At 46.4% G+C, this 12003-nt stretch overlaps 1 protein-coding gene across 1 annotated transcript in view; it reads right to left on the bottom strand.

The window, feature by feature from the left end:
• Positions 1 to 3642: 3642 nt before the first annotated feature.
• Positions 3643 to 12003, bottom strand: part of FTO (FTO alpha-ketoglutarate dependent dioxygenase) — a 417942-nt gene continuing 409581 nt past the window's right edge. Inside the window, exon 9 of the mRNA XM_020873086.2 lies at positions 3643 to 6039. Within this exon, the coding sequence (XP_020728745.2) occupies positions 5886 to 6039 (154 nt within the window). The 3' untranslated portion in view covers positions 3643 to 5885. The remainder of the gene's footprint in view (positions 6040 to 12003) is intronic.

Here is a 12003-nt window from a genome sequence, read left to right on the forward strand (position 1 = left end):
ACCTCAGTTCTTTCAGGACTGATGAAAAGAAAATGCAAGCAAAAGTCACGAACTGCATCATTGGAAAAGAATCACTGAATATAATGCTGGGAGTTAATTAATGCTTCCTTCCCCTGGCAAGAGACGGACCCTGGTACTTAAGACATTCAGAGTCAATAAACAATTGTTGAACACAGATCATCCATTAAAAGGTGATGGCGAGAATTTTTAAAGCAGATCTAAAATTGCAAGGGGGTGACCTAATCCCGTTGTAGTAATCGGGAGTACGAGGGAATCATTTTTCAGAGCATCTCATTTATAAAAAAGGTCCACACCATCTGCCGAGAGAAAAAAAAAAAGTGGAAGCTGGGAGAGGAAAATGGGATAGAGTGGGAGGGCAACATATTGTTCTGGTACTAAGAAGGAGACACAGTGTGAACCACTATGGTGACAGGACAGTTTAACCAGCTAGGCGTTATAGAAACAAAGACTGGATCACAGGGAGGTCAAGGGATTTGCCCCAGTCATGAAGCTACAACTGTTATCACAAGAAACCGGGATCATAATTATTAGAGCTGGCATGTCACTGAAGACCCAGCCGGGGCCGGAGGCATGCTGTGTGCACATCAACATCTTCATTTTCACACCAACCTCAGGTGGTAGATATACTACGACTGTTCCCATTTTGCAGATAAGAAAACAAAGGTTTGAAAGGAAGGTTAGCCTTAGGATCACACACAGAACCAGGACTCTGCAACCAAAAGACTCTCCTGCCATCCGGGAATCAGAAGATTCTGAAAATCTGATCCATGGTGACCGGATACAGAGCAGGGGTGTTGAGAGGACTGGTGTGCAATCGTGGGAAGAGGATTTGGGGGCTCCCTGTGATCCAGTCTTTGTTTCTATAACGCCTAGCTGGTTGGGCTATCCTGTCAGCACAATGGTTCACGCTGTATCTCCTACTTAGTTCCAGAACAATATGTTACCATCACATTTGATACCTGGACAATAGGCTTCCAGGGTGCAAAGTGGTAAAGAACCTGCCTGCCAATGCAAGAGATTCAAGAGACTTGGGTTTAATCCCTGGGTTGGGAAGATCCCCTGGAGGAGAGCATGGCAACCCACTCCAGTATTCTTGCCTGGAGAATGCCAAGGACAGAGGAGCCTGGCGGGCTACAGTCCATGCGGTTGCAAAGAGTCGGACACGACCGTGACTGCACAACAAAAACTTGGATAATATTAATAGACTGTGTTGCCTTGACAGGTTATGGGGAGAAAGGAAGGGGATGGGCTGAAGGATGGTGGGTCAGCGCTGTCCCAGAGTCAGGCTGGGGTGAGGCTGCAGCACAGTGTCTGGGGGTGCTCACCCATTCTCCTTGTTAGTGAGGGACTCGGGGAATTGAGACAGCCAGGTGTACCCCTTTTCCTGATAATCCCTACAATTAGTCCCCCAGATGCAGCAGCAGCCACGGGAGCCCTGAGCATCGTGCAGGAAGTCATCCCTGGCTGCCCGCTCCTTCCTCCCCCTCCCCCGCGTCTCCCCTTCCTCACCCCAGCCTCCTAAAGCTGCCCGGCTCTCCCTGCAGCCGCAATCATCACAACACTCCTGGGCCCTCCCTCCCCCTTTACGGTTGTCAAATTGATTTCACCACTGCCATACCTATGGTTCCCAATGAAACTTAATTAAAAATACCATTTAATCACAAAGTAACAAAAGGCAAACTGGATAAACGGCATTACCGCTTCAGCGCATTTTAATCCGCACTGCTCATCGGTCCTTCTCAGTCTGTTTGGATGAGAATTGCCTTTTCAAATAAGAACCCCCTCCCCACCCCTACCCCCGTGCCCTGTCTTCCATGGGCTTGCCTCTGACAGATCTCCAAAATAAACAGTATTTAGCATGGCATAGATCCAAATGTATGCAATTTGCCCAGTGGTTAAAATCAGCCTTAACTAGATCAGGGAAGGAAAAAAAAATGTTGCTTTCAAAAATACTTTCCCTCGAAATACACACCAAAAAACTACTGAATGTGGTGTGTCCATTTCATAGGGTGATGGAATCTCATTTCTAGCATCCCTCGGTTTGGTTAGTGATGGATTTGGAAGCTTATTACTAAACTTGTGTCACAAGCCATGCCACAACCGCCCCCCCTCAACCTCCCTCTTCTCTCTAGTGAACTCCCCTGAGCAGAGGCTGCCTGTGAAAGCGGTGCAGGGGGCAGGGTGGACACAAAGTTGTGGGCGCTGCTGGGAGGATGGGCTGCCGCCTCATGCTCTTGGAGGAGCTGGGACATCTTCCCCACCTGGCCGCAAGAATCGGGCAATTCAAGCCATGCCTTCAGACTGAGACCCTTCGGAATCCAGAGATCAACCAGGCAATGATTTGGAAGCGTGAGACTCTCACACCAATGACCCCCACCCTCCTGCATAGAGCCTTCTGCGTTTCTCGGGCACTTGACAATCAGATTCAAACGCTGGTCCCACCTCCTCCCCACCTGCATCTCCTTCCCTCCTTCGCCTTGTTCCTCGGCTTCAGCCATCATGGTGCTTTTTCTTCCTTGATCTTCCCACTCCAAGCACCGTCCAGCCTCGGGGCCTTCGTACCTGCTGTCCCCTTTCCTGGGAAGCTCTCCCCCCATCACCCCCTTTCCTGGACTTCCTAAGCCAAGCCACCCTTCCTCAGTCCCCTGCTCTGCTCTGTCCCCTTGCCTTATGGGTTTCCATCCTGGTGTTGAAAATGATTGGAAACCATCGTGTTGTTTATTTGCAGGCTGACTGTTTCCCCACTATATAGTTAAGTTCCTATTGGGGTCACCACATCCCCGATCCAGCCTGGGGGTCGGTACACGGGAGCCCTTGGAAAGCAGGGACCTCCTTGGATGCCCAGGGCTCACTACGCCCCTGAGGTGCAGTAGGTGGTCAAGAAACGTCTGTGGGAGGGGAAAGTCAGTAGCATCTTAGCAGAAAGGAACCTATCTCTTCAGATAACTTTCTGATGATAGTTGGGACCGGGGCATGGGGAAGCCTTCCAGGTAGCAGTGAGGACCGCGGACTAAAGGTGGTCCCAGGGCAAAGCTTCCTCCCGACCCCCACTGCCCACATGGCCCATGTCCCCAGAAGAGTCCCTCAGTGGTTCTCGGGGGAGGAGCAGGAACTGAGCTGATGGTCAGATTAGCGCCCCCAGCGTCCCTTTTTTTTATCATCTCTTGCCCTTCCCCCTTCTACCTGTCTGAAACCTACCCTACCCTTCTCCCAGAGCAAGCACAGGTAATCCTCAGACACGCTGAGCTCAAGCTCATTGAAAGCCACCACTTCTTCTGAGAATACATGATCTCACCTTTTGGATTCACTCCTGGAAGTGGTTTGGAGAAGGCAATGGCAACCCACTCCAGTGGGTTCTCTTGGCTGCAGAATCCCAGGGACGGAGGAGCCTGGTAGGCTGCTGTTTGTGGGGTCGCATAGAGTCGGACATGACTGAAGCGACTTAGCAGCAGCAGCTGGAAGTGGTTTCTCCGACACTGGCTGTTTCCCCACCTGAAAGACCCTGAGCACACTCTTCACTTACTATCCCACCAACCCCCCCCCCCCCCCCCCGCCCCCCGGGCCCAGGAAGCATGCTCACCTGCATCTGTGAAAGCAGAAATAGAGCAGGCACTCTCTTGGTTTCTTATCTCATCCTTTCAATATTTTTTATTGTTTATGCGTGTTTTATGAGGTACATGGCATATTAGCACAAGCAGTCCACAACAATAGCCGGATAGTAATACACATATATTGGGGTAAGCACACAACATTATTATTTATTTCTACTCTAGGGGTGCAAGCAAGCAGGTGCTGATGTGAAAGGGTAAAGATGGTCAGGTTCACAGTAAATGATAATGGGGAGCGACAGGGGTCATGGAGGGTTCGTGCCCCACCTAAGAGGATGCTACCTAGCTCTCTGCCACATCAGGATGGAGGCCGCTGGATGCTCTGAATTTTAAAGAGGATGCACACATCTTTGTGTTATATGAAATCTTCCATTTTTAAATACTGGCTCCTCATGAACTATGACAAGGAACAAACATTCTGGGGGGTGAAATAAAACACGAGGCTATGTGGTCCCGAGGCTGCTCTTGCACACTCTGCCTCCATGATTTCATCTTTCCCGCAACCATAAGAGGGAGCACTTTATCTTTTACTGATGAGGAGACTGAGGCTTAAGGGCATCGGGGAACTCATCTAAAGATTCGAGAGTCTCAAGATGGTGAAACCCCACCTGCCTTGTGTGACGAGTCTCTCTGAGGTTAACTCCGTAGAAACGAGCCCACACCTTGAACCAGTGAGATTCTGATGGTGGGAGAGTTTGGTTCTCAGGGTACTTCTGAATGGGTAAAAACACTCTTCGGCTTCCCAAATACTGCAGATGACAAGAGAAGGCAAGAGGCTGGGGAGAGGGGCTGACTAGTCTCGTGATTTCTGGGGCCATCATAGGGTGAGAGCCAGGCCCGAAAGGGAGAAGTGGGTTCATAGCATCATGAGACAAACTGGCACCAAGATTGAGGAAGGGAGGTGAAAATGCCTACAGCAGGTCAGCTTACTGATATATATTTTACTAATATTTACTGTGTGTTTAACTACGTACCAGAGATTGTTCTAAATCTGTAGCTAGGTTATTTCATTTCATCTTCACCTTGGGAATCGATTTGCCTGTAGTATTCCCATTATACAGATGAGGAAACCGAGGCACAGTCACACATCAAAGATCACAAGCCAGTGGGCATTTGCATCCAGGCACTCAAAAACCAAAGCCCAAGTTCTAACCTCTTTCTCGTCTCTCTGGTGCTCCAGCATCATCAGGATGGGGCACTAAGGTTCTTCAAGCCTCAATTCTAGCATTATGTGCGAAGAGGGGAATTAAAGGAAAACAAATATGTAGTGTGTTGGTTAAATCCAAGAAGCAATGTAAATAGAGTTTTGTCTCTTTCATTAGATCAGGGGAACTTCCTAAAGACAGGATGTCAGTTTTATTTTAATCTTCAACACTGCTCCATTCCTGTGTGCAGAGTACAGGGCTCACAACCTCGGCTGTTTTAGAGAAGGGAAAGAGGCTACTTTCCAATGAGGCATTGCTCTCTTCATTTATTTTGCCGGTGGGGAGAGCAGCTACTGAGAACTGGAAGACAGACTCTCCTGCTCTCAAACTTTTGACAGAAGTACCGTCTAGGAGGGCTTTCTACAATGATGAAAACGTTCTATGTCCAATACAGTAGTCTCTAGCCACACCTGGGCTATTAAGCACTTGAAATGTGGCTCGTGCAACTGAAGAACTGAATTTTTAATTACAATTAAAATGGAATTTAAACGGTAGAAGCCCCATCTACCTAGTGGCTACCATACTGAACCACAGAGCCTCTGAAAGGTATAGTGAGAAAAGCGGCTAAACGTCTCTAAATTCGGTCTTCTCCTCCATGACTTGAGAGATCCCCTGTAGAGACTCTGCAAAGACTTGGGACAGAGGAAAGGTTAGGTTCTACCAAAGGTGGGCTCACCCTGGTTGCTTCCCAGGCCTCAGGAGTGGAAGGGCTTGCATTAAAAATCCAAGTGGGAAATAGTTTTGTTTTGGTTTTTTTTTTGGGGGGTGGGGGTGGGGATAGTACTTTTTTTTTTTTTTTTTGTATTTTTCATTTAATACCAAATCACTATAACACTGTGTCATTTTCAAACATTTTAATCTTCATGGATCCCACTCCCTACTTGTTCCCAACTGGAAACAATCTCCAAGGCCATTCTCTACCATCTCAACAGTTTCTACAAGGTCAAGGCCAAGTCTACCCCATACTGCCCTTGCCTAAGCCCATGACAGGGTTGGAGAAGAGGAATTGAAAATAGCCTTTCCTCCTCCATCTGAGAATTGTGCTCTATCTCTAGGGCCTGGTTTCCAGAAGCAGACCTCTGAGTTCAGAAACGATCTCTGTGAGGTCAAATGGCAGAGGCATCGAAGGATCACCCTTTTCCCAATACGGCCGGCATTCTGGCTTCTGATCAGCGGGCAAAGTTCGGGCAATTCGAGACTGGCACCTGGAAAGGTAAGAATAGGCAGTTAATTCCCAGGAAGAAATGACTGCAAAACCCATACTCAGGCAACTTGGGGCAATCCGCTGTGATGGGTGGTGATGAGGAGGAAGGAAAGATGAGTTTGGGAGGCAGAAAGCAGGTATGTTTACAAGAAAGAAGAACTGTTCTTGATGAGGCTGGAACTTTTTTATTTCAATTTTCAGATTTGTATTATCTCTCAAGGCTTTGTGGAAGCCAATCATGGGGGCAAATTCAGTTACTCTGCCTTTAAAATGGTGAATTATTTTTTCATTATCTCGACTGTTATTTAAAGTGTGTGATTAAGCCATTATCAGATTTAAATGTTTGTGGGATTTCCATGTATTACTAGATTACTGGGAAAGATTAAATTGAATTTACTGCATTAAAACATCCAAGAATAGATTAAACAATATTACAGACTGGGATTGACTTCGGAGATCCTGGAGATTTACAAGTGTCCCAGCTTGCTGTGCTTGGAAAAAGGCACTCCAAGGAGAGACCGATTTATAAGGATATATGCAAATAGAGGTTAATAATCATTTCCACTGATGAATAGGTGGGGAAAACTTCCACAAAATTAAATTAAGAGGCTAGCAAGAGTGACTCCCTAAGGAAAACACTTAAATCACGGTTTTTATTAAATGGATTATTCATCAATAGTAGAGAAATTAATTATCATATGCAACTAAATTATAGCCTCGGAGGAAAAAAGTTGGGGCCACATTGTCACACCTTGGCAGGCAGCTACATCTCCAAGAAACCAGCTTACTGGAAATTGGTCTGGGAAAACTCGGTGGCTTTGGCTTTATGTATCCGAGAAATGAGGATCAAAGAGAAGAAAACACAGATTGCAATAGGAAACGAACAATTTCTCTATTCTCTTGGAGCACGTGGCGGGGACAGTGCGTGCCCCCAAAAAGAATTACTCTTGAGTACATCTGGGAGAGGTGCCTGGTCCTCTCCCACGCCACCCCCACCTTCTCAGCCTTATCCTCTAAATCAATTCAAAAAGTGGCCCTACCAATCCATCATGTGACTTCCGTGATCACTATGAAGAGATCAAAGAATGGACTATCCCGACCCTATTTCCAAGCCTTGACAGTCGAGAAGGCTCCAAACTAAAAGACATCTTCTCCTCTGGGGAATTATTAATGGTGAGGGGATCCCCATGGGAAAACATGCTTCAACTTTACACCTATTTTCTCGGGTGGTTAATTGCTCCACCGGCATGCTGTGCACTCAATCCGTCGTACATTACACATAACATTCCAATATATCTTCGGCTCTCCGCATCGGGCCCTGATAATAGCGTCTGTTAACAAGCACTAAGTACTATTATGTAGCACATCACTTCATAAATAATAAGATTAGCTGACCTCAGGGCCCCAAGAAGAGTAATGTGTTTAAATGTTCTCATTATTTATTTAAAACAAGAATTAAAGCAACAGAAGCTGCTTTTGACAATCCTCTTAGCATAAATATTAAACTGTTTGCACTGATAAGCCCACACAGCCCTGAAGAACAGAGGCGCATTCTACAGACTACTTAATAATAATAGGTGTTTGAGACGCTGCCGCTTACTTCAGTTCTAGAGATATAGTCTCTAAATCACATGAAAGAGATGGGGGGGAAATTAATATTCAAGGGAAGCTGCGACTAATTACAAAGGAACTCTGCGAAGCTTTCTAAATTGTGCTGTCTCTCGGCCTCGAAATCAGAGAGTAAGGCTCAATTTGCCAGAGAGAGAGAGTTATCCAAATTGAGCACTTCCATCTCACGGCAGGGAAATGATCTCTGCACACATTATCCTGGTTGGCAGATTAAAGGGCTATGATAAGTGCTGATCCATCTCGGCTAGTGTAAGGTTTGTCCAAAGTCAATAGAGATGCTTTTTCACCTGTCAAATGGGTTTGGCCCCCTCATTTTGAGAAAGTGTTAGAAATATGAACACCTGCTGCAGAAGTTTGGTGACACCATATTGTACAAGTCCGCAAGCCCATCCAGTTTTCTTCTGGGTGAAATTGCTCTGATTTTCTACTGTTGTTCTTCTGATGGAAGGGCTGACTGATGTGGGGACTACCTCCTTCTCATGCTGGCCCTGAAAGGCTAGGAGCTGTGTATACCCACTGCCTCCCTCTGGACTAGAGACAGAACCCCTTGCTGGGGCTCTTCAGGGCCTTAATTCAGATCTTTCAAGATCACTTTATTTTTTTTTATATATATTCATTTATTCATTTATTTGGCTGTGTTGGGTCTTGGTTGCGGCACTCAAGATCTTCACTGCATCATGTGGGACATTTCACTGCAGGGCAAGGACCCTCTAGTTGTGGCCCATGGGCTCCAGTAGTTTAGAGTTCATTAATTTAGGGTTTAGTTGCTCCGAGGCACATGGGATCTTAGTTCCCTGACCAGAGAACAAACCTGCATCCTCTGCACTGGGAGTGCAGAGTCTTAACCACTGGACCACCAGGGGAGTCCCCTCAAGAGCACTTTAACGATCTTCCTTTAGGGACTTCCCTGGTGGCCTAGTGGCTCAGATCTGTGCTCTCCATGCAGGGGACCCAAGTTCGACCCCTGATCAGGGAACTAGATTCCACATGCCACACTAAGAGTTTGCAAGCTGCAAAACAAAACCAAAACTCTTCCTTTAATGCTCAGCACTCCTTGCCACTTTGTCAATGATCATGACTGGGCTCCACAGAGGGCTTGCTGTTGAGGTCATGTTATCCACCTATGAGAAAGGACAGTCAGCCCCGACTCAAATCATACCATCCGCTTCAACACCATGCCAGACAGTGGGACTGAAAAAGAAAGGCTTGAGAATGACTTGAAGGCATATCTTCCTGTACTATGCTTAGTCGCTCAGTTGCATCTGACTCTTTTTGACCCCATGGACTGTGGCCCACCAGCCTCCTCTGTCCATGGGGATTCTCCAGGCAAGAATACTGGAGTGGGTTGCCATGCCCTCCTTCAGGCTATCTTCCCAACCCGGGGATCGAACCCATGTCTCCCCATTGCAGGTGGATTCTTTACCATCTGAGCCACCAGGGAAGGCCAAGAATACTGGAGCCAGTAGCCTATCCCTTCTCCAGGGGATCTTCCCAACCTAGGAATTGAACCAGGATCTCCGGCATTGCGGGCGGATTCTTTACCAGCTGAGTTACCAGGGAAGCTCCTGCTCAAACCATGCATTCAGTCTCTCTTCCATCTTAATTTCCTAAGATGGGGAAGCACAGTGGTGAAGGCATCCTCTGGACATGGGGCACTGCTGCTTCCCTGGGGCCTGACATCTTGAGTATCCTAAACTCACCAAACCTGTTTATCATTTGTCACATGAGAATGATGATGACAATGATAGCACCTTACGTATGGGCTTGTTGTGAAAGTTATAGGGATTAACACATGTGAAGTACTTAGCACACCACCTGGCACATTATTACTAAATACTATTGCCACTATTGTTATTTCTCCTACCAGTAGTGAACTGATGTCTCCAGTGACGACAGGAGATGCCAACGAGGGGGCTGCCTGTTCTTCCTCTGACCATTCCCTCCCTTCAACAAATTGAGTGGGGTGGGCTCTGGATTGGCTCTTTGTGGGGGAAACTGGAGAGCTAGAGCGACTCTTTCTGGCTTGAATCAGATGAAGCCTGAGGCTGAATGCTAGCACAATGTGACATTCCAGGATGCCAAGGTTTATGTATGCAAGCTGCTGCAACTCTCCAGTGAGAGGCTAAACTACTCAGACTCAGAAAAGACTTAGCGGTTGCTCATAGAGACCCAGAATTCTTAATGGGCACTGTTGTTGGACTACTTCAGGGGCAGTTGTTTCAGACTGACTTGGCATTTCCAGGAAATGAAGTTGGATGGTTTCTCAGCGTGCAAACTCTGTGGTTCTCGCAAAATCAAGGGGCCCTGAGTTCTCTTAAGCAATGATTTAGGAATCCTGACAGTGGTGGACACTGGCTGTCTTGTGTCTATTCCCATCTTTGCCACAAAGAAGACTCTAATTTTCCTATGGGGAATTTGTCCCGTCCCTACGCTTGGCCATGTGGTTTGAGCGGAATTGGTTCGATCTCTTACAGACAGAGGAGAGAAGCTAAGTAGTAAGAAACTCAGCTAAACAGCAAAAAACTCAGCTAAACAATAAGGAAGTTACAGTTTCCCCTTTCCATTTTTGCACTCTCTTCTCCCATCCTTAAGGAAAAAAACCCTCCTTTGAATGCTTTGGGTTAACAAATAAACTTAGATCTACTTAGAAAAGAAAGAAAGTGATGTCGCTCAGTTGTGTCCGACTTTTTGCAACCCCGTGGACTGTAGCCCACCAGGCTCCTCCATCCAAGGGATTCTCCAGGCAAGAATACTGGAGTGGGTTGCCATTTCCTCCTCCAGGGGATCTTCCTGACCCGGGCCTCCTGCAAACCATCTGAGCCACCAGGAAGCCTTGGTGGCCTTCACTTTGACTTAGAAAACCCTGCTCCTTTTATGGAGCATTGCCAGGGGAGCAGAGGAAAATGACATATACTTCATCTCTCTCCCTCCGAAAATCACATTATTTCAATTCAAAGGACTCTGTGAGCCACCCTCAAAACTCCCGCTACTGAGGAAGGGTTCTCCCTGAATGACCTAATGACGTAACAGGAAGCAGCTGAAAGGTGTCATGCTGGCCGGTCTGGGAGCCGACTGTCCAGAGGTCCCCTCTCGTCTCCGCCCACAGGTGTAGCTCATGCAGGGCCCCACTGCTCGCTGATTTCCCCCAGGGCTACACTTCCATCTGGATCATCAGGACGGCAGCTACATTAGGAGCACTGGTCGCCATGCTGAAATTAACCACTTTAGCTAAAGTGTGTGTTAATTATGGGTATGCAAGCAGTCAATAAAAGGTTAATGCAAGAGTCAGAGGATAAATTTCTTCCCTTATTGCATCACTTCACAGACTAAATGACTAACATTATACTTTGTGTTTTTAATCAATAGGTTTTACAGTAATGTGCTGGCCATTGATTTTAAGAAAACATATACGGTCTTCCTCCTCGTCCTTAAATTTTGCGACAAATAAAGATGGACAGGTAACATTTCCATTAAGTATGCTTGATAAAATGACAAAAAAGATTTCGGGAGAAATGGTTCCTGCTAAAAGATGGACTGGGATTAAAGCAAGCATAAAAAAAAAAAAAAAGAAGTACCAGAATCTAGAACTTGATGGATTAAATATTAGCAAGCACAGGCCTTGAGGGGAAAAGGAAAACAAACTCCTAAGAGAATTCTTTAATGTGAAAGAAGAGAGTAACTCCTGATAAAGTAAGTACATTCTGTATATTGTTTGAGCATCCTGAAGAATCCTAACACGCAGCACTGATGTGCTCAGTTTTCACAATAATCTGAGAGAGGAAGAGGTTGGTATTTGAACCATGTTTCACAAGAGGGTTGCCTCACCCCAGGTTAATTCAATGGCAGGTGGAAGAGCAGGGGATGGGCAGACCTTGGACATCTGGTAGGCTGCCTTTCTACCATGTTCCACCTTTCTCATGGATTCCCATTCGGACCAAAATGGGCCCTATCCCCTGACTCCTTGGCTATTCTCGCCAAAGTTAGGTATTTAGGAGATTCCAAACCATTTCAGGGGAGCAAAAGGAGCAAAATGTTTTCGTCATGTTTCTACAACAATAATTATAGCAAATGAACTGATAAAAACTTTCTTCTTTTCGTTCCAATGACTTTGAGGTTCTCATAGCATAAGTATCTTTTGCCTATAGATGTAAAAGATACGCCTTCATCTTTTGACAGAGCTTTTTTTTTGGCACGCTCTGTGGCATGTGGGATCTTAGTTCCCCAAGCAGGATCGAATCCATGCCCCTTCTGGTGGGAGTGTGCAGTCTTAACCACTGGGCCACCAGAAAAGTCCCACACCTTTATCTTTTAAGAGAGTCTAAACTACTTCTAATTA

This window comes from Odocoileus virginianus, chromosome 20 (assembly GCF_023699985.2).
Source record: "Odocoileus virginianus isolate 20LAN1187 ecotype Illinois chromosome 20, Ovbor_1.2, whole genome shotgun sequence".
In the NCBI taxonomy this organism is placed as follows: domain Eukaryota; kingdom Metazoa; phylum Chordata; class Mammalia; order Artiodactyla; family Cervidae; genus Odocoileus; species Odocoileus virginianus.